The 23750-nt window shown below is 44.5% G+C and overlaps 1 protein-coding gene across 1 annotated transcript in view; it reads left to right on the forward strand.

Moving 5' to 3' along the window:
* Positions 1–16182: 16182 nt before the first annotated feature.
* Positions 16183–23750, forward strand: part of mei1 (meiotic double-stranded break formation protein 1) — a 72624-nt gene continuing 65056 nt past the window's right edge. The window contains exons 1-4 of the mRNA XM_078430578.1: positions 16183–16249; positions 17224–17407; positions 20196–20319; positions 21698–21748. Of these exons, the coding sequence (XP_078286704.1) occupies positions 17246–17407; positions 20196–20319; positions 21698–21748 (337 nt within the window). The 5' untranslated portion in view covers positions 16183–16249; positions 17224–17245. The remainder of the gene's footprint in view (positions 16250–17223; positions 17408–20195; positions 20320–21697; positions 21749–23750) is intronic.

Consider the following 23750-nt stretch of genomic DNA (forward strand, 5'->3'; position numbering starts at 1 on the left):
ATGGTCATTGAATCTCTCCTAAACTCTTCTGGTGCAATTAAAATTAATTGCAGTTTGCCTGTCACACGCTACCATGATAATCTCATGTCACTGTAAAACAGTCACGCATTACTGCCTCTTGAGAGAAGCTATTAAAGTGTGAAGGGGAGTATTCTGGCTCTGTCTGTAGTCCCTCTGAGGTTACATTGTGAACTTATGGTGCATTTTTCATTTACTATGATCCCAAAAACTTGACAGTTCTCTCAATGAAAGGCATTAAGAAGAGAAAGGTCAGAAAGAAGTGCACATGGCACTTCTCTGTCTTTCCAGATCTTTTTTTATACTGCAGCATTCCCAGCGAACTTTAACATTAGTAGATTGGCTGCTTGCCCTTAAGGTTGTGATCTGCGTAGTGGAGAAAATAAGACAACCAACCTAAAAATAATTTACCTAAATCATGTTTGTCCTAACATTGGTATCAGTGTGAAGGCCAATAGTAACAGGCATAGGAAAATTACATCATAAGAGACTGGAGATGCTAGGATCTTGAGCAAATAAACAATGTGCAGGAGGAACTCAGCAGGCCAAGCAGCATCTGTGGAGATAAATGGTCAGATTTCAGGCCAGGGCACTTTTTCAGACTGAAGGAGTAGATGGGAGCAAGCTGTTAAAGAGAGGTGAGAGGAAAGGTTGGGAAAGATGCAAGTGATAGGTGGATTCAGGTGAGGAAGGATAATTGGAGATAGTAAGCAAGGCTGGAGGTGAACTGGAAATAAAAGATGTGGTGTCTAGTAATGATTGAAATATAGAACCAGAGAAAGGGATAGTGGGTGGGGAGAGGAAAATAGTGATCTGGAGTAAGGAGGGGTGGGTGATAACTAGATGGAGATGGGAAAGGAACTGGATGATAGGGGTAGATGAGAAGGAGGGGGTTTACCTGAAGCTGGAGAATTCAATGTTCATGCCTTTGAGTTGTAGGCTACCCAAGTTGTGGGGTGAGGTGCTGTTCTTCCAATTTGTGTGTGGCCTTACTCTGGCAGTGGAAGAGGTCAAGCACAGACAGGTCGGAATGGGAATGGGAAGAGGAATTTAAATGGCTAGGAACTGGGAGGCCCAGTAGGCCCTGGCACACAGAGCGCAAGTGTTCAGTGAAGCAGTTGCCTGGTCAACGCTTGGTCTCGCTGATGTACATCAGGCCACATTGGGAGCACTAAATGCAATTGAGGTTGAAGGAGGTTGAAGTAAATACATTCTCACCTGGTAGGACTATTTGGGTCCCTGAATGGGGGTGAAGGGAGAAGGTGTAGGGATAGGTGTTGCATCAGTTGCAGTTGCAGTGGAAAGTGCCTGTGAGAGGGATGCATGAGTGAACAAAGGTGTTGCAGGGGGAGAGGTCTCTGCGGAAAGCAGAAAGGGGTAGGAATGGGTGGTCGGACATGTGGCGGTGAAAGATTGCATGTAAAGGAATTATCAGAGAATTATGTTTTCAATGTGGAGGCTGGTGGGATGAAAGACGAGGACCAGGGAAACTCTATCTCTACTCTATCTAGGCAGGAGGGGGTAAGAGCAGAATAGCAGGAAACGGAGGAGACACAGGTGGGGGTTTCATCCACAATTGTTGTAGGGTGTTGGGGGGAGGGGGGAGGGGGGAGGGGGAGGGAGAAACCATGTTAATTGAAAAAAGAAAACATCTCACATGGCCTAGAGTAGAAAGCCTCATCTTTACAGCAGATGCAGCAGAGATGGAGAAACTACAAGAAAGAAACAATGTCCTTGCAGGAAAGGAATGATCTAATTACTAGAGACTGAGTTGGAGGATGTGTAGTCAATGTAGTTGCATGAATCAGTGGGTTTGTAGTAGATGTCAATGGATACTTTCCCTTGAAATGGAGACTTTACCAAAGTTGCTTTAGACAATAGACAATAGACAATAGGTGCAGGAGTAGGCCATTCAGCCCTTCGAGCCAGCACCGCCATTCAATGCGATCATGGCTGATCACTCTCAATCAGTACCCCGTTCCTGCCTTCTCCCCATACCCCCTCACTCCGCTATCCTTAAGAGCTCTATCCAGCTCTCTCTTGAAAGCATCCAACGAACTGGCCTCCACTGCCTTCTGAGGCAGAGAATTCCACACCTTCACCACTCTCTGACTGAAAAAGTTCTTCCTCATCTCCGTTCTAAATGGCCTATCCCTTATTCTTAAACTGTGGCCCCTTGTTCTGGACTCCCCCAACATTGGGAACATGTTTCCTGCCTCTAATGTGTCCAATCCCCTAATTATCTTATATGTTTCAATAAGATCCCCCCTCATCCTTCTAAATTCCAGTTTATACAAGCCTAATTGCTCCAGCCTTTCAACATTCGACAGTCCCGCCATTCCGGGAATTAACCTAGTGAACCTACGCTGCATATTGATCTCAAAACCAGCCACTGAGGAATACCCTGCATACTTTCCTCTGGTCCAAAGAAACAATTGTTTACCATCATTCTCAGTTTTCTTTATCTTAATTACATGCTCGCACTGCCTCTTTAAGTCATGTACTTCAATTCACTGATAGCATTTCTGATTATTTTGATAGGAATGAATTAATTTGATCATATCATTTTAAGTTGCTGATTAAAAGGGTTAAAAAAATAGTTCTACTTACAGTTATTATCAGTGTTTCTAGTTGCTTGTCAGCTGTAGAATCAGGGTTTCTAAGTTTAAGACATAGGCGTTTTCACTGCAACAACTAAATTTAAGGCAGGTTCTTTTCACTGCAACCACAAGAGATGTAACATCTCCACCCTCACCTCTCTCCAGGGATCCCAGCAGACAGAGGTTTAAATGCATCTCCTTTAACCTCATCCACTGTATTCGGTGCTTTAGATGTGACCTCCTTTACATTGATGAGACAGAGCATAGACTAGGCAACTGTTTCACCGAGCATTTACGCTCAGTATGCCAGGGCCTTTTAGGTCTCCCAGTTGCTAACTATGTTAATTCCCCTTCCCATTCCCATACTGATCTTTCTGTCCTGGGCCTCCTCCATTGCCAGACTGAAGCCACACACAAACTGGAGAAACAATATCTCATATTCCATTTAGGTAGTTTACTAAACTCTCCAATTTTAGGTAACACCCTTCTTTTGTTGCTTTTTCTCCTACCCCCCGCCCCCCCTTCCCTTTCCTGTCCCTCCCCTTACTCTGTTTACACCCATTTCACCCACTATGCCGCAACCTTTCCCTCCCCTCCCCAGACCCTTCCACCTCCATCCCTCCCTCTGGCTTTACGTTTCACTCCCCGTCTCCTTTATGACATTTTTTTGACTCCTTGCTCCTTTAGGCCCTTTTGTCACCATTTTGATAATTTCATCTCTTGCATTTTCCCACCCACCTGCCAATCAACCCCCCTCCTCACCTGTATCCACCACTCATTTGCCAGGCTTCGTCAAGCTTGCGCCCCAACTTTCTTTTAGTGTCTCTTCCCTATTACAATGTCTGAAGAAGAGTCAAGACCTAAAGCATCACCTATCCATGTCCTCCACAGTTGCTGCCTGACCCACTGAGTTACTACTGCATTGTGTTCTGTGACAAAAGCCTCAGTGGCCCCATCGTCCACCAATAGCTCAGCGACGTGCAACAACTGCCCCAATGACTAACTCCAGAAGCAGATTCAGTGGCTAGTGAAACATGAGCTTAAAAAAAAGACCTGGAAAAACGTCAAGACTTGAAGAGCCACCATTTATATGGCACCTTTTACAATCTGGAAAATCCTGCATTGTTTACAACTAGTGAAGTATCTTTAAACTGTAGTCACTGCAGCCAATTTGTTCCTGCGTCATCCCATTATCATCAGATGACCAGTTTTGGTGATATAGGTTGAAAGGTGTATATTGACCATGACAATTGAGAGAACTCCTCTGCCTTTCCAACACTACTCTGATAGTGCTGCACCCCTTCAGAAATGTACTGCAGTGGCAGCCTGGATTCTGTGCTTAAGTTTTTGGAATGGGTCTGAACACCATTCTCTCTCAGCTACTGACTGAGGCATAGGTGACGTGCACTTTGCCGCAGGAGTCATTTCATGATAATGACTAGTAGGAGCTTTTGTTGATTGTTTCCTTTCTTAGCCCAGAGGGCACCGCATGAGTTCATCAATTTAACCTTTGCAAAAATAGAATTCTAATAGGACTAACATTTAAGAAAAGTCATCCAAATGTCTTTGCTTGGGTTCTATGCAGAACTAAGCTTCCAGTTTGCTGACAACTTATCTAAACAATCTGCACAGACACTTTTAATTAATAAGCTCAAGTCGTGGACATATCATTAATAAAATAAGGAACAATTTTGTGACAAATGCATCACCAATTACCATTTCCTTTTCCAGAGGGAAGAAATTCGCAAAAAAGAGAATAAAAAAAGATACTGATATTATAAAATGGAACAGAATTTTGAATGCAATTAATTATGCATGCCTACTGTTGACATATCAAGGAAATTAATTACAGATATTTTGACAGGCAAAGTTCACTTGCTCTGTGTTAGGTATACCCGCAAAATAAAAATTGGTCCTTATTGAAAAAGCATAAAGCAGGAGTAGTCAGAACTAGTTTCAGGAATCAGCATCCTGTACTTTCGGGATGATTGAAAGATATCTGACTCCAATTCAAACCAATGTATAATCCTGGATTTGACTGCATTATTTTATTATTGTGCTATAGTCTCATCCTTCTGTAAATTTAGGACTATTTAACAAAACAGATTGCAATGTGCCAGATGCACAGAAATCTTGGCTACAGTATAATGCTTAATAAAACTCTAGTGAGTAATTTCAAGCCTACGTCATTGTCTCTGAGTTATATATATGCTTGAAAACAGGCCATTACCAATTTAAACCCGACCAAAGCACCCATCCCCACAAAGAGTGTAGTTTACATATCACTCCTCAATGCAACATATCTACAATGAGCATTATCTGTAGAAAGTACTACAGTGACCCTCCAAAGTTTCTTTGGCAAGATCTCCTACAAACCTGTTTCCACTACCTAAAAGGTCAAAGGTAGCAGGTGCATGGAAAGACAACCATTTTGGAATTCTCCATGTAACACAACATTCTAATCTGTTCAATTTATTACTACGTGGTCAAAATCCTGGAACTGTTCCAAAAGCATTATGAGATTACCCTTCCCTGGCCACTTCCAGGCCTGGCTGCCAACGTTACCTCCCGCACCGCTTCCAGGCTGCACCTACTGTCGCCACCGTTGGCCCTAACAGCTTCCACGGCTGCGCCTACAACCAACCCTTGCTTGCACTTCAGCTGTCCTCTTGCCACAACCAATGATCCTCGCCTCTCCCACGGCCACCAGCAGTCCGGGGCGTCAACTCACCTGGATTCTAGGCCCAGTTCTGGAGAAGGGTCTCGACCCAAATCATTACTTATCCATGTTCTCCAGAGATGTTACCTCACTTGCTGAGTTACACTTTGTGTCCTTTTGTATATTATTCAGCACCAGCAGTTCTTTGTTTCTATTACTTATACAATGATACTCTATTACTCGGTAATTCTTTAATCGATTATAGTGGACAATCAGCAATAGGTAATCGGCAATGAGATTAATCAATTATTTTTCAGAATAATAACGTTGAAATATGAAAAATTTAATCTCATTTGTGACATTTATTTGATGAGATAATCTGAAAAGAATGGACAATAAAATTGTCTACAGACTGCAAGATTTTCATTTATATCAAATAAATCTCATAGACCACCGGAAATTTCAAAGAATCTTTAGGTAGACCTGTAGTCGTGTTCAAATTAACAACCTCTGCTAAAATAATTTCAGATCAGATGTTGCTACTGAACATGAAGTTTGTGGAGTTCTTGGAGAAATTGGCACTTAGTGGGAAAAGAAGTAGTTATGGTACAGCCAAATTGTTTTCATTTGTTTTATGCTGCTTTGCTTAAACTCACTGGAAAAAAAAGTGAAAAAGACGTATTAACACCGTAATTACAATTGTTTCAGCATGAGCTTTCTGCCAGCACTTTAAAACGTTGATCCCAACAATACAACTGCTTCCATCAACAGGGCAAGGCACTGTTGAATTGAAACCTGTGCCCTTATATGCATCATGAATGGAACAATATGCTACAAAACTAACAATTATTCCTTAATTACAGTACAGCATTTTGGAGACCACTTAAGATGCCCATCTCAACCTCTCTTTCAAAAGCAATAAATACCATCCTGCCAAATTGTTATGCTCAGCCTAAAACTAATAATCAAGTTTATTTATAAGGAAGTTAATTGCACAGCAACAACAAGGCTCAGCAAGTTAATGATGATGCAAATACTTAGACCATAGTAAAGATAAAACCCAGTGATCTTTGATAAAATCGAACAGAAATTGCTGAAGCATGTTACGAATCAGACCAGAGGAAGAGTCCTGAACCAAAATGTCAATTGTCCATTTCCCTCTACAGATGGTGCCTGACCCACTGTGTTCCCCCAGTCATTTGTTTTTTGCTTCAGATTCTAATATCTGCATGCGTCTCCATGTTATGAATTTGTTGGTCAACAGACTACAATATGGAAACAAGATGGACCGGTTTCTGCACTGTTTGACTATTTTCACTGTCATCGGAAGCAGAGAGTAATTTTAAAGAATCAGCTCCTACAGCTATCATTGTATAATAGCTGGTTCTCTTCTGCATATTTATGATTTGCTTCATTTCTGCAGTTGGTTAATTTAAAGTCTGAATCCAGGTTCGATTTATGCGGAAGATTGGAGGATGTATCCTTGTGGAACTTGCCTATTATATGCAGCCGCTAAATTAAACCTCTGGTGTTGCTGTGGGAGATAATGAGAATAAATCTGGCACCAAGTTAGTGACAACAGGTATTCAGATGTCACTATATCGCAGCACATGTTATACTGAGCATCCTTGAATATAGCACTCAGGCTTTAAAGTATGCAAGTCTTCCCCACGTTATGAATGCCCGATTTATGCACATTCATACATACGAACGATCAGAGGCTGGGTCAAGCTGTGCAGAGTTGGGGAGTGCTGAGCAGACTCACTCCCTCATTCAGTCAGTGAGGTTGGTGGCAGGAATTCTTCCTATGCCTGCTCAGCCTCCCGTCGCAGCTGTTTCTGTGATCCTTCCCCTGACACTGTTTTTATTCATTTACGACTTACAAAAAATTTGGATTACGAACAGTTCGCAGGAATTTTCATAATGTAGGGACTGCCTGTAATCTACTACTCAGTTAGATCATAGCTGTTATTTGAAAATAATTTGAAATTATGAATATGGGAGTGAAATAGATTACTAATTTGAAAAACTATTAGTAGCATAGCGGTCTGGATGGCCTGTTTTTCAATTCCATGAATTCCAATTTTTTAACGCAATTACATCTAATTTATGAAATATTAATTAGGATTATCACAGACCAAATTGGCACTTGTTTTAAAGGTAGCTATAAAAATAACAGGTCTCGTGGCTAAATATTCCAAAAAAATAGGAAAGGGGAAAATGGGAGCAGATACAATGTTCTGAAGAAGTGAAGGACAGAATACATTTTCCTTGAGAGAAGTGCAAGAAATGTAAACAGGAAATAATGGTGATATTAATTTCCTAAATATTGTGCGGGATACTGTTGGAGTAAATTACAAAGTTGAAGACATTTCTGAAAACAAAAGATTGAAGTTGCTGTAATTTTGATCAAAATACAGAGTGCTGAAAACAGAGGGGACACTGTTATAGGAACAAGGTTGTCAAGCTGGAAAGGGTGCAGAGAAGATTTACGAGGACGTTGGCAGGACTCGAGGGCCTGAGCTATAGAGAGTGGTTGAGTAGGCTGGGACTCTATTCCTTGGAGTGCAGGAGGATGAGGGATGATCTTATAGAGATGTACAAAATCATGAGAGGAATAGATCAGGTAGATGCACAAAGTCTCTTGCCCAGATTAGGCAAATCGAGAACCAGAGGACATAGGTTTAAGGTGAGGGGAGAAAGATTTAATAGGAACCTTTCTTACAAAAAGGGTGGTGGGTATATGGATCAAGCTGCCAGAGGAGATATACCTAACTATGGTAAAAAGGGGATGCATGGTAAAATTTCAAATTTGTAGGTCAAAAAAAGCTTGGAAGTGTGGTCAAACTGAGATAATGTTAAATCAAGAGACACAAAAATAGAAAATGCTGGAAATATTCAGCAAGCCAGGCAGCACCTTTGGGGAAATGAAGAATTATTATTTCAGGTTGATGAATTTTAATGGTAACCGAGCATAGTAAGAGATACAATGGCTTTCATAAGCAGGCAATGGGCATGTCACTGAAGTGGTGGAGAGATAAAAGACACGATCAGTAATGGGGCAGATGGGTGAGATTAAATAAGAAAATGGGATAGCAAGTCTACAGCAAGGCAGGGAAAGTGTAGAAACATTGTTGGAAATCACTAAAAGTATTTCACAGAAATGCTGGAATCTGGAGGAGTAGAAATGATAATTATCTAAATTGTTGAATTCAATGAATCCTGAAGGCTGTTCTGTATGTGGCTGGAAGGTGGTGCTGTTTTTTTATGCTTAGAGGCGAGTCTGGAAGCGGATGTGTGTTGCAGACAGAGTTTATTGCATGGGCAAAACTCCGTGACAATCGCAACACCCAAAACTGTAGACAACCAACAAAACGTCTTCATCAGACGGAGTTCAACACTAGACTGGTTGTCCCTCCCGCGCTGGCACACCATGTGACATCGCTAGCCAATCCGAGGGTTCGAACTCTCCCAGCCAATCCCTATGTCCCTACATGACCCCCCCCAGAACCCTCGGTACGATACCGAACGGGCAGCCGGACCGCCCGACCCGAACGAGTACAGAGAGGGGAGGCCGGTACCCCCGGCGACGAAGGAGGCGGGGAGGGCCCTGCAGGTGGAGGCGATGGGGGCGCAGCTGGAGGGGAGGGCAGGGAGGGCCTAGCTGGAGGGGGCAGAGGAAACACAACCGGGGGCCGCAGAGGGCCGAGCGGTGGGAGAAGAGACGCAGCTGTGAAGCCAGGTGGGCAGGCCAGAGGCGAGGAGGTTGACCCACCAGAACGGGACGGTCCTGGTCCAAGTGGGCAGGTTTAAGCCGGGAGACAGAGACCAGCTCTTGTCGGGTGCCCACTTGCAAAGTGAAGGTGACCGTCCCTCTTTTCAGCACCTGGAATGGGCCCTGGTAGACCGGCTGCAGAGGGGGGCGGTGGGAATCCCGCCGGAGGAAAACGAACTCGCAGTCATGCAAGTCCGCCGGTACATGCGCTGCGATACTCCCGTGACGGGAGGCCGGGACTGGGGCCAGGGAACCTACCCGGGCCCGGAGAGAAGCCAAAACTGACGGCACGGAAGACGGCAGGGCGGAGGATGGAGGAAAAATGTCACCCGGCACCCGCAGGGGCGAGCCATAGACGAGTTCCGCCGAGGAAGTACCCAGATCGGACTTAGGGGCCGTGCGAATACCGAGGAGGACCCAAGGCAGCTGGTCAGCCCAGTCAGGGCCAGTCAGGCGGGCACAGAGGGACGCCTTCAGCTGTCGGCGGAATCGTTCTACCATCCCGTTAGCCTGGGGATGATAGACGGTAGTCTGCTGCAAGCGAGACCCATACAGCTGCGCAAGCGCGACCCACAGGGACGAGGTGAACTGGGCGCCCCAGTCGGTAGTGATGATGGCCGGGACGCCGAAACGGGCAACCCAATGTAACGCCAGGGCCCGTGCACAGGAGGCCGCCGAGGTGTCGGACAACAGAAAAGCCTCCGGCCAACGAGTAAAACGGTCGACCACCGTCAGGAGATGAGTGTAGCCCCTAGAGGAAGGCAATGGACCAACCAAATCCACGTGAATGTGGAAAAAACGGACGGGCGGAACCACGAAATTCTGGAACTGAGGCTGGACGTGGCGGTGGACCTTGGAGGTCTGGCACGGAACACAGGCGCGGGCCCAGGCGGCCACTTGCTTCCGCAGGCCGTGCCAGACAAATCGGGCGGCCACCATAGCCGAGGTTGCCCGAATGGACGGGTGTGCCAGGCCATGAATGGCCTCGAAAACCTACCGCCACAGGGCGGTCGGCACAACCGGGCGGGGGCGGGGAAGGGAAACGTCACACCAAAGTGTGGTACCTGTGGGGCCGCACAGTACCTGGGCCAACCGCAACCCTGAGGCGGTGGAGGCGTATGCTGAGGCAATGTCTTCCAGGCGCTGAGCCTCCGCTAGCTCCCGAAAATCCACCTCACCCCCCACCGCAGCAACAGAGGAACTGGCCGGCCGGGACAGGGCGTCAGCAGCAGCGTTAAGCCTACCCGCGATGTGGCGAACATCCGTGGTGAACTCCGAAATGAGGGTGAGGTGCCGTTGCTGGCGGGCCGACCAAACTAACCTGACGTCCCGGGGCAATTTCTCCCGGAATGCCGCTTCGAACATCATGCAAGGTTGGTGCTCGCCGATCAAGGTTAGCATTTCGGTCATCAGGACAGACGGTAGCCGATCCCCTAGCTTTGGTAAATGCAGGAGCTTCAGAGCCCGCTGGTTTTGGCTAAAACCAAAAGTCCTCAGCAGGAGCTTCTTGAGCCCCTCGTATTTCTCGGTTTGGGGGGGCTGGTCAGGTACCGTCCCACCCGCGCGGCCACCTCGGGCTGTAGGCAGCTTACCAAGTGGTGGAACTTATCTTGGTCCTCCGAGACTTTCTTGAGGTGAAACTGGGCCTCTGCCTGCACGAACTACAGGTGCGGTTAGTGGGCCCAGAACGGGGGCAGGTGAACGCCGGCCGCGTTCGGCTGCCCGCTGCTCGCTCCTTCTTGCGACATGTTCTTGTGATCGTTGATCACGTAGGGGTCACCAATGAGGCTAGTCTGGAAGCGGATGTGTGTTGCAGACAGAGTTTATTGCATGGGCAAAACTCCGTGACAATCGCAACACCCAAAACTGTAGACAACCAACAAAACGTCTTCATCAGACGGAGTTCAACACTAGACTGGTTGTCCCTCCCGCGCTGGCACACCATGTGACATCGCTAGCCAATCCGAGGGTTCGAACTCTCCCTATGTCCCTACAGCTTCATCCTGCTTTATATGCTCAGTGCAGAAGCTGACACCAAGATTAGAATGACAGAGAATTAAAGTGACAGGAGATTGGAAGCTAGACACAAAATGCTGGAGTAATTCAGCAGGTCAGCAGGTCAGGCAGCATCTCTGAAGAGAAGGAATAGGTGACTTTTCAGGTTGAGACCCTTCTTCAGATTGGAAGCTCCAGGTCATGCATGTGAACAAATGGAAATGCTCTTCATAGCTGTCAGTCATCTTCATTTTGTCTCTCTAGTATAGCAGAAGCCAAATTGTGAACAGTGAATGTAATAAACTAAGTGAAAAAAAAATCAAAATAGTGTTTCATGTAAAAAGAGTTTTTGAGTCCGTAGATGGCAGGAAGCTCGAATTAAAAGTGCTACAGTTACACCTCCAAAGGGAAAATGTCTGGCCTTTCAAAAGATCAGAAAGGAATATTTTCTGCTGTAATAATGCTGGATCAAAAGATCAGACTTGCAAAGGCAACAATTGAGATTTTTATTTTATTTCTGCCTTGCTGCTTCCAGTATGCTACAGATCACAGCTGTGATAAATGAATATTTTTATTATTCCAATATTGTTTCAAGCAATTTGCTCATCGTTCAGTTCATGGGGCTGCTCTCTAATTGTCTGTATTTTAGTTCTCATCAGTATTAGATTCACGATAAAAGACAGGACTTCATTTTGTGAGAAATATCTGTAGGAGCACATGAAGCATCTCATCTTGGAGGGTAACACTGTCAGTGTCCAGGTTTTGTAAACCATTGCCTAGAGTTGCACCTAACATACCCTGGTTAACAATGCTCTGCAGAATCCAGTCTATAAGTACACAAAACTGATGTGGAATTGCTGCAAAATATTTCTTCTGAACAGCCATGCTCTAATATTAAGATGTACCTCTTTTCCTGGAATCCACCAGAATAACGGATTTCAACTTCTTGAAAGTCAATGATAAAGAAGATGCATGGCAGACTTGGCTTCATCTATTGAGTAAAACGTTGGTAAGAGATTTAGTACAGTTCTGGTCACTGCATTACAGGGAGGATGTGCAGGCTTTGGAGATGTTGCCTGGATTGGAGAGTATTAGCTATAAGGGGAGGTTGGACAAACTTGGATTCCTTTCTCTATTGGAGGTTGAGGGGCAACCTGATAGAAATATATAAAATTATGAGAAGCATAGATTGGGTAGATAGTTAAAGTCTCTTTCCCAGTGTTGAAAGATGACACGGGTTTAAAATGAGAGGGGGAATTTTTATAGGGGATTTAAGAGTTTATTTGTATGTGTGTAGAATGTGCTATCAGGGGAGTTGGTAAAGGAGGTGCCGTACTTTTCTATGTTTAACCTATCACATCAATAGTATTGATTTGGTAGGTTAAACATTGGACCTGGTAGAAGTATATAAAATTATGAGAGGCATATGGTAGGCAGTCAGAATAATTTTCCCAGGATGTATATTTTTCCAATCAAATACTCAAGGGCATAGCTTTTGATATATATATATATATATATATATATATATATATATTTATATTTAAAAAAACATATCAAAGCTATGCCCTCGAGTATTTGATTTTTCCATCCTGGGAAAATAATTCTGACTCTCTACCTTATGCCTCTCGTAATTTTATATACTTCTATCATGTCTCCCCTCAACCTCTGACGTTCACGAGAAAAGGTTAGTTGTAGAGTCTGTCCAAGCTCTCCCTGTAGTTAATAACCCCTTAATCTGATAAGACTTTGCCTTCCATCACAGTGAGGGTATGCCTAGAGCAATCACTGTGATGGCTGTTTTGTGTAAAAAATTGTATCTGTGTGTCTTGTGTTCTTTAATGTCTACTGCCGGACCCTGACGTGAGAGGACGCTGGCGTTGATTATTCGCCGCTTTTCCGTCAGGATAGTTTGTCTGTTTGTCTGTTTGTTTCTATGTTAATTGTATTTGTAAAGCGCTTTGTGCATGTGTTAAGGCGCTATATAAAATAAATATATTATTATTATTATTATTATTAATCTAGGCATCATTCTGGTAAACTTTCTCTGCACCTTTTCCAAAGCCTCTACATCCTTCCTGTAATGGATTGACCAAAACTGCACACCGTACTCCAAATTTGGCCTGACCAAAGTCCTATAAAGTTGGAGTGATCATGACTTCCTGACTCTTATACTCAGTGTTCCGGCCTATGACAGCAAGCATACCATACGCCTTCTTTACCACAAGCATAGATCTGCCTCAATCTGCAGATTTCCCACACTCTTCCTGTACATCCTTGTGACACAATTTTCAAACATTAAATGCTAATCATTTGAGACACAAGAAACTGCAGATGCAGGAATCTGAGTAAAACAGCAAGTGCTGGAGGAACTCAGCGGGTCTGGGACCCTTCTTCAGAATGATGACTATCATCACTGATTTTCGTAACTGTACAAACTATCAATGTTCACAAAAAAGAACAGATTGGCTATTTATCAGGTACATTTTGAAATCTGCACCAACACCACATGTGGGGAATTGCTGATCAAAAAAATCCACTTTTTTAGATCATAATTGATTATTGTTTGGTTAAAATTGCAAACGTATTTATGCAGTGCATGCTCAATGAGGCCAAATGGGCCTACAGTTGATCTAATAATCTGATTTATCTAATAATGTGATTAATTCAATGCTCATAATGCAGGGCAGTTGGCTCGAGAGGGCAGCATCTCTGGAGGACATGGATAGGCAACATTTCAAGTCCTCAGAGGAAGCAGGCACAGATCGGGGGGACATGACATGTGATCAGGTCATGTTTGATATCCAAACTTAACTCGACCTTCTTCGATTATTTCTAAAATCCCCTTAATGTCTTTAGCACTCGTGACATTAGTCTTCTTTAGTCAGAGGGTGGTGAATCTGTGGAATTCTTTGCCACAGAAGGCTGTGGAGGCAAAGTCAGTGGGTATATTTTAGGCAGAGATAGATTCTTCTTCTTCTTCTTCTTGCGTTTGAGGCAGCAGAAATTATGTAACGCCCTCCAGGCGCTGTAGCCAGTGCAATGTGCTGTTGTCAAGGGCCGTGAATGACGAAAATGACGTGCTGCGCTGTTTGCTGGTCTGCTCCACACACGCAGGCTGCTGATGAACGCAACACCCAACAATGCATGTTGGCGTTGAACCGGCCGATCCCTGTGCGGAGCCGGTTCAGGGCGACCTACTCTTTGCAGGGCATGTCCAAGCCGGGTGGGGCTGTGGTTTTCGGTGCGACAGTGAATTGAGACGGTCGCGATGTCTGTTCCCAGCTGGTTCTCCATGCTCCTAGTATGTTGAAACCGGAGCCACAGAGGGTCGCTGCATGACGGGAGAAAGGGTGACGAGATGACAGGCGTTGTGGTCCCAGTTGCTGTGAATCCTGGGCGAGGTGATGCAAAGGATGTTTGGCGTCCGATGGGGACTTGCACACCAGCCTATGAGTGAAGAACTCTCTGAGAAGCTTGGCGGGTGCGATACCTGCGAGCACCGGCAATAGATCCGTCGGAGTAGGGCGTAGGCAGCCAGTGATGATCTGCATGGTGTCATTGAGGGTGGCGTCCAGCTTGCTGGTATGAGCGCTGCGGCACCATGCTGGGGCGGCGTACTCAGCGGCGCTGTAGACGAGTGCAAGAGCACTGGTTCGAAGAGTAGATGTCCTGGCGCCCCATGACGATCCGGCCAAGCAACGCAGGAGGTTGTTCCATGCCGAGACTTTAGCATGGAGAGCTTCAAGGTGTTGCTTGTAGGTCAGCTGCCGATCTAGTTTCACCTCAAGATATGTAGGAAATGGGTTGTAGGGTAGGGGTGACCCATTGGGGGTGACGGTTAGCTGGCGTTGAGCTTCCTTGTTGTTCAGGTGAAAGGCCGTTGTGGTGGTTTTTGTCATACTCAGTTTTAGTCTCCAGGTCTTAAGGTAGCCCGCGACAAGTTCCATATCCGCTGAGAGCACGTCCTCAACATTTGACCAACTCTTGTTCAATCTCTATATCAGCGATCTGCCACGCACGTCCTCGCGCCAGTATGGATACGCAGATGACTTGGCCCTACTGAACTCAGACAAGAGTTGGTCAAATGTTGAGCTGCTCTCGGCGGATAGATTCTTGATTAGTATGGGTGTCAGGGGTTATGGGGAGAAGGCAGGAGAATGGGGTTAGGAGGAAGAGATAGATCAGCCATGATTGAATGGTGGAGTTTACTTGATGGGCCTTTCATTTATGATCTTATGATTATTGAACCACTTTGAATAAACTGCCAGTCATGGGATTCCAATAGGGTTGCCAACTTCCTCACTCCCAAAAACGGGACAAGGTGACGTCACCGCCCCACGTCCCACCTGACCTCACCCAGCCAGCGGCCACGTGCTCCCGCACCACCAATGGCGGCCGTCATTGGTGGAGCGGGAGCACGTGGGGCGCGGGGCGGTGACGTCCAACCCTTTGTCTCTTATTTGGGAGTGAGGAAGTTGGCAACCCTACTAATACGGGACATGGGCTGTCCCGTACGAGACAAACTAATTTAGCCCAAAATACGGGATATCCCGGCTAATATGGGACAGTTGGCAACCCTAGATTCCAAAGGCTTTCAAACCTTTCAGTCAAGATATTACTTCCCATTGCAGTTGTGCCAGGGGTTATGGAGAAAAAGCAGGAGAATGGGGTTGAGGGGGGAAAGATAGATTAGCCATGATTGAATGGCAGAGTAGACCTGATGGGCCGAATGGCCTAATTCTTCTCCTATCACTTGTGAACTTACCCGGTGGAGTCACAGGGATAGTCAGTCCGTCCAGGGATAGTCAGTCAGTCCGTCCAGGGATAGTCAGTCAGTCAGTCCGTCGTGTTGAAAGGTCTTCACACCTCGCCACGTACAGCACGCGACGGGGCCACGCGCGGTCACGTGACACGCGCGGTCCCCACCCCGACACGTGACGAACCCAACTGGGCAGAAATGGAACGGCAAAGCCCACCCGCACTCACGTGATCCACGACGAACCAACGTTTGAGCCCGTTCCCATCTCTGCGCATGCTCGAACCACGGTGGCTGGCGAGCACGTGATGGGCGCGGCTGGGCGGCGTTCTCGCGCGTTCCCGTGGGCGCGCGCTCGGCGCGGTTGTCCGCTGGCGAGGGAAGGTGCGAAGAATACCGTCCGTGACTGAGCCCGACATTTTGCTGCTTTCGGCCGAACCTGCAGCGTGGGTGGCGTTTGCTTTCTCAGCCGTGGGTTTGGGGCTGGTCTCGGAGAATGCTTGGGCCCCTTCAGAGGCGTGCATTCGACGCGTACTGGAAGGAACCCCCGACACTCGCTGGTTTGAACCGAAGATAGACACAAAATCCTGGAGTTACTCAGCGGGACAGGCAGCATCCCTGCTCTGGAGAGAAGGAATGGGGGACGTTTCGGGTCAAGTCTGAAGAAGGGCCTCGACCCAGCATAGATGCTGCTTATCCCGCTGAGTTACTCCAGCATTTTGTGTGTGTCTTCGTACATTCGACGTGTGCGAACTGCTGGACAAGCGAAGGTGGTGGGTGGGGTGGCAGAGGGCATCAGTTACTGGGTTTTGTTGAGGCACATTCGGTCAATTATAGGGGGGTTGAGACGGTTGGTGTGAATAATGGATCAGAGATTGGGTGACAGCTTTCTTTGTGCTATAAAGTGGGTGTGTGAGGAGAGGACAAGGGATCAGGGCCGGGAGGGCTGTAGAACAGATGTGTAAAGGAACTGTAATGACAGGGAATTGCAGATGCTATTTCATGCCAAAGATAGACACCAAATGCTAGAGTAACTCATGTGGGTCAGACAGCATCTCTGGAGAAATTGGCAAAGATAGACACCAAATGCTAGAGTAACTCAGTGGGTCAGGCAGCATCTCTGGAGAAATTGGCAAAGATAGACACCAAATGCTAGAGTAACTCAGTGGGTCAGGCAGCATCTCTGGAGAAATTGGCAAAGATAGACACCAAATGCTAGAGTAACTCTGGGTCAGGCAGCATCTCTGGAGAAATTGCAAAATGTCATATGGTTATTTGTATCCAGGAAAAGAATCATTTGGATTATAAAACATTTAAAATAATGTTAAAATGCGTGTTATAATTTCTAAATCATTTTTATGCAGCTAACTTTTAGCAACCCTCTAAATGTTAACCTTGTATTAAATCGTTATAATTTTAGTGGGGGGAAGCCATTGTGCTAAATGGAGGACTTGGGCCCTGGCAACTGTAACGTGGTTTGTGAATGGAGCCATTCCCGCCACGATGGACATTGGACAGTACGGTTTAGGGACGAAATGCAGGGAAGAGAACAGTTGCTCTGCATTGCCTGCGTGATTGAGATGATGGAAGAAAACAGTGTATCGGTAAGAAGTCAAAAAGTATATTATAATTAGTATGTAAAATGAATTGGTCTTTCATGATAGTGGATATCAGTTCCACTCGATAGCAGTTATTAAGGTAGTTTTTCTTCCGCATCAGAATGATAGTGGTCTTCTGGATGCAGGCGAGAACCTCAGATTGAAGTAGGGAGAGGTTAAAGATGTTGGTTAATACTCTAACCAGCTGGTTCTGAGGACACAGATAGGGACTCCATCCAAGCCAGTTGCATTCCACGGTTTTGCTCTCAGAAAGGCTATCTGATGTCTGAGATGGTGACCATTTGTACAGGTGATCAAAGCTGTCAGGGTGGGTGACATAATTCCACTGACCTTCTGTTCAAACGAGCATAGAATACATTGAGCTCGTCGGGGAGGGATGCATAATTGTCAGTGACTTTGTTACCTGTTATCACAAAATGCTGGAGTAACTCAGCAGGTCAGGCAGCCTCTCAGGAGAGAAGGAATAGGTGACGTTTTGGGTCGAGACCCTTCAGACTGATGTCAGGGGGCAGGACAAAGGAAGGATATAGGTGGAGACAGGAAGATAGAGGGAGAACTGGGAAGGGGAGGGGAAGAGAGGGACAGAGGAACTATCTAAAGTTGGAGAAATCAATGTTCATACCGCTGGGCTGCAAGCTGCCCAAGCGAAATATGAGGTGCTGTTCCTCCAATTTCCGTGGGCCTCACTATACCTCACCTTGTTACCTGTTATAGCATGCAAGCCTTACCACAATCGACAGGTGACTGAAGAATTATTCATGGACTCTACCTAAGTTCAAGCTTTCTCTTGGCATTCTTGATGGCTTTGTGAAGGTTGTACGGATTGATTTTACGGCCTCCTTAGTTCCAGCGCCTTTCTGGATTTTTCGTTTTTAATAAAATGACAACACACCCCTGGCCTGCTAATGACCCCCCCCCCCCCCTCCCTCCCCCCCCCCACGTGTCTCTAAAGCACCATGGAGTGCCAGAAACTTAAGGGTGCCAGAAAAAATATAAAATGGGGATGGCACGTTGGCACAGCGGAAGACTTGCCACCTTACAGCACCAGAGACCTAGGTTTGAACCTGACCATGGATGCTGTCTGTACGGATTTTGTATGTTCTCCCGGTGACCTGCGTGGGTTTTCTCCGGGTGCTCTGGTTTCCTCCCACATTCTGAAGACATACGTTTGTAGGTTAATTGGCTTTGGTAAAATTGTAAAATGTCCCAAGTATGTGTAGGATAGTGTTGGTGTGCGGGGATCGCTGGTTGGGGGGACTTGGTGGGCCAAAGGACCTGTTTCCGCACTGTATCTCTAAACTAAGTTAAACTAAAATGTAAATTCAATGTAATGGAATGACCTGACGATCCATCCCCGGCTCCCACCGTGTCCCGGGCGTTTAGCGCTCCAGCCCCATTCCTGACTGGCAAAGTGCGCCAGCGAGCCCTTCTTCACCCACCACATGTTCTGGTGACATGGCTGTTGCTGCGGGTCACGTTGTAGCCCCGGGCGACTGCGTTTCTTCTGGTCGCTGTCCCCTCCTCACCAGTGGTGTGGCAAAAATGGGACACTGACCAATAGTGGGGAAAGAGGAAGTTGGTGTGGTGGGTGAAACTTCATTTAAAAGGAGGTTGAAGAAGCCCTCTAGCATCCAGCGTATGGGTTTTTATGAAGGCGTGTGTAGTGTGTGCATAATTGTACATTGGAGAATGCTACATGTACAGAAGGCCATCACAGCTAGGGGTGCCAACTGTCTCACTCCCAAATAAGGGACAAGGTGATGTCGTCGCCCCACATGACCTCACCCAGCCAGTGGCCACATGCTCCCACACCACCAATGGCAGCCGCCCAGGCAGGAGGCGGGTTACTATGCAACCTCCGTTAGGCAGCACCCGAGCGTCCGGGCCTACAGCGTCCGGGCCTACAGCGTCCGGGCCTACAGCGTCCGGGCCTACAGCGCCCCCCCCGGGACTAATACGGGACAAGGGCGGTCCTGTACGGGACAAACCAATTTAGCCCGATATACGGGTTGTCCTGGCTAATGCAGGACAGTTGGCAACCCTAATCACAGCCCTGCTTGCTAGGCTGAATAAAAAGCAGTTAAAATCTTCTTTGGGGTATGTATTTTAGGTGATCTTTTTAATGCAGGAGCAAATAAATGTATGTTAGAGATGAGTAACCTAGAATCACACTGAAGGTAGGAAGCTGAGACTCATTGTAACCTTGGCCTTCATGAACAAAGCAGTCAACCCTGTATGTCAGGTTATATTTGAAATAACAGGATGTCATAGATCTTTAGTGATGACAAAAAAAAGCAATTGGTGTTAAGTCATACAAAATAATGCACAAAGTTCCTCTACTTTGAGATAAGCCAGTTTTTGGTTGTACAATAATTTTATTGGAATGAAAATGAAAACTGGAAATATTCAACAGATCAGGCAGCCTCTATGAACATAGAAAACAGGGAACATTTTACTTTGTCCTCGATATTTCATGTTATATCAGACTTTTTATTACCTTGTGGAGAAAACAGCTGCATTAAACATAATTTGCCTCGAACAAATTTGCACTGGCTTTCATTAGTTAATCTATAATTTTCCATGTGAAAGATTTGTGTAATTTAAAGACCCTATTTGCTTTATGTAGTTGCATACTAATTTCTTATGATTCATGAATGAGTACATCCATGTTGTTCTCAAAGCCAAAATGAAGTGTTTGATCTATTTTAAAAAAAATCATCTGTGTGAAATTTTCTAGCAACTGTTTTGTACTGATTTAACTGTTGCTTTTCAGATTGTTCGCAAAAAATATACACTTGCTTGCTTCAAGGATGTTCTCGAAAGATTCCCTCATACTGTGGGAGAACTGTTCTCAATGGATTGTCGAGTGTGCATTCACTTTATGACTACTCTGCTGGGTAAGTCTTGTGTGTTCAAAACCAGAGTTGTTATATTTTCTTAATTATATAATGTGAGGAATATTTACTGCAAAGGATTAGAAGTTCTCGGTACTGAAGGATCAGCAAGAACCCTTTTTTTAATATAGTATAATTAGATACATTCCTCTGCCCCCACCACCCCATAATGTTTCTTCCTTTCAACCTCAAAAGCGCATGAAAGAACTATATATGATTTTCGCTGACGGGATAGCACGTAACAAAAATGTTTTTCACTGTAGCTCGGTACACAAGACAATAATAAACTAAAGTAAAACTAAGCGAAATTTATCTCGTAAATGCACAACTTTTTCTAGAACATTACTTATAATGGTTTCATTGAATGGATATGAATATTTTTTGATTTATTGTTCTAATTAAATAAAACTTTGCAATCATACAAAAAATTGCATTTCGCTAAGTGGACCTAGAAATTCCTTGGCAGTTTAAAAAAAAAAAGTTTAACTTGAAGTGGGTGGGGGGTTGGGGGGGTGGTAGATTGCAAAACAATTTTTTGCATGTTTGAACAATTGGCAATTGAAATTTGATGCACAATTTTTGTTTGCTTGAGTATCCATTTTCTGACATTAAACGTGATGTCAGTTGTCGTGCAATGTGCAAAGTTTGTAATGAGGCTTACAATCTCATTGGGTCTGAAAAACAGCAGCTCTTATTTACTCGCAGAACAACTGTGTTTATCTAGCCCCTTGTTCCAAGAAACCACATTATTTTAAAGGGCTAGTACTCGAATTGCATTCTTGACATCTTAGCTCCATATTCAAGGACAGAACACTTATTTTCCTTTGGCTCAGGATCTGGCAATTAGAGCCAGTCATATGCCTGCATTTCAAACTTTTCAAAAGTACAAGCAATAATGGCACCGATATCCTACAACAAGAGAACATGTTGGAAATCTTCATCTAGCAACACCAACCAGTAGCACTGGGGACATCATTTCACAAAGAACATGCTTTCTGTGAGAATCATTCTTCACCAGTTTGTAGATGGCTCTTTTGGCCCTCTTGGAGCACTCTACCAAATCCCCCCTATCATCTTTCACCCATAGAATCCATCAGGTGATGTTGCATGTGTTTTACTTTGTCCTGTTAAGAGCTGGCTTTTGAGATCACTTTTGAGGCTAATGTCATATACTTGCAGTGGCAATTAGAGAACATTGTGCTGAATTTTCAGTTTCAACGTCATTGATCCTTGGAATTTGAAGATCTCGCTCTGAGTTTTTTAAAGCAGTGTTAAAATAACCCTCGAATGCTGTTTTAGTGTTATTAAGAGGAAGTAAAGGAATATCTAGTTTATGTTTAAATAGATATGTTTTATATTTTATGCTTCGTGTTAATTGTAGATATGCTGCAATCTGTTGAAGACGGTGTCACAATTAAACTGGTGATCGAAGGTAATGTCATTGCTATGATTCATGCTACAATAATATGGTGCCATATGATTCATGCTTTTGTGTTTTCCTGCCTTTTCCCAAAAACTAGCATACTTTTAGTTAACTCTTCTGAGACTCAACATTTACAAACTCAACCTATGCCAGGGGCTGAAGCTCTAACTACATGAGCATGTATGATCTACGAAAAATGTAATGTATGTGATCAAGATTGATGAAGGCATACCATATTCAAAACATCACTGAAGTCTCACCTGTTCAGTACTGCCTTCAACCACTGAAGGTCACCTCACCTTCTGTCTCCTTTCTCTGTTCGTTTACTTATTTATCTATTTATTCACTTCCCTATGTTCTTTAAATCCCTGTAAAGCGTCTTTGAGTGTATGAAAAGCGCTATATAAATGTAATGCATTATTATTATTATTATTATATTGTATTTACTGAAATACGTACTGTGAGATTCATATCCTGCTCCACTACCTGCTAAACAACAATCTCTATACGACATTAGCATAACCCACATTGTACTCCAGCTATGCAGCCACGATAGACATATCACACGGGCATTGAAGATATTCACAAACAGAATTCCATTGCTTTTGAAGAAAACCATATATTCAGCATCAGAAGTAGCAACCTACTGTATTTTGACTCATCACCACAGAGATGACATACACCATTAAAAGCTTGAGTAGAGCTGAAAGCGCTTAAAATGAGGGAGACAGGAGGCATGGGGAAATGCTGGAATTCATTATTGTGGAATCAGTAGCAGGATACCCAGAAAATCATAAAGGTTAACCAAAGTGCATACTTTTATGAAATGGGAAATTGTTAATATTCTTAGATTTCTTTGAGAATGTTAAGAGCAGGATGAATAATGGGCAATCATAGAGAGGTGAGGCTTGTAATGATCTTGGATTGGGATAATGGGATCATGTGGGTGGTTAGTCCAACACATGATTTGCAGAGGATGTGTTGGAATTGAACACTGGGAAAGCAACTTTAAAGAGGCTCCTTTCGATTGAAAAAAACACACTGAAGAAAGGTTGGGTCTCAAGAGTTAAGAGAGTCAAAAGTCAAAATTGCTTTATCATAAGGTCATAAGTAATATGAGCGGAATTAGGCCATTCGGCCCATACTAATCAAGAATTTATCTCTGCCTTAAAAATATCCACTGACATACCCTCCATAGCCTTCTGTAGCAAATAATTCCACAGATTCATCAACCTCTGACAAACAATTCCTCTTCATCTCCTTCCTAAAGGAATGTCCTTTAATTCTAAGGCTATGATCCCTAGTCCTAGATTCTCCCACATGTGGAAACATCCTCTCCACATCCACTCTATCCAATCCTTTCACTTATCCAAGCCTTTCACATATATTGTCATATATCCTGAAACGGAACAATTAAATTCTTACTTGCAGCAGCACAACAGATATGTAAACATAGTACTCAGTAGCCACCATAATAAGCAACAAAAAGTTCAATATATAAAAAATAAACAACAATATAGTGCAAAGACAAAAACAATACCCTCAAGTCCCTAGTACAATCAAGGAGTGCAGTTCTGAGTTTGGTTGGAGTTCGTAGTCTTCAAGCATGCTTCTATGCAAATGGTGTGCTGTGTTTGTGGGCCTTGTGTATTTGTGCACAAGACATTTATACAGGTAATGTCAATCCGTGGCCTCTAGATTGAATTTGTAGAACTGTGCCACGCAAACATGAAGTAGATCAAAATTATCTTCATAATGTGCAAAAAATATTGCAAGATATGCAAGAGAAATTGCAAGTCAGCTTATATCTCAGTTATTTCTCAACTGTCAGTTGTTTTTTTAAGTTACTTCTCCTGTAACTCCAACAGGCTCTGTGCTTTGGTGATGAACTGTCAGATTTTCTGGATTGTTGAATATTATTCTCATTGATATTACAGTCTTTTAATTCACTTTATTCAGTCATCATACAGTGCAGTAGCATAATAAATTTTCTAATGAACCAGGTAAAGTT

The sequence above is a fragment of the Rhinoraja longicauda genome, chromosome 40 (genome assembly GCF_053455715.1).
Source record: "Rhinoraja longicauda isolate Sanriku21f chromosome 40, sRhiLon1.1, whole genome shotgun sequence".
In the NCBI taxonomy this organism is placed as follows: domain Eukaryota; kingdom Metazoa; phylum Chordata; class Chondrichthyes; order Rajiformes; family Arhynchobatidae; genus Rhinoraja; species Rhinoraja longicauda.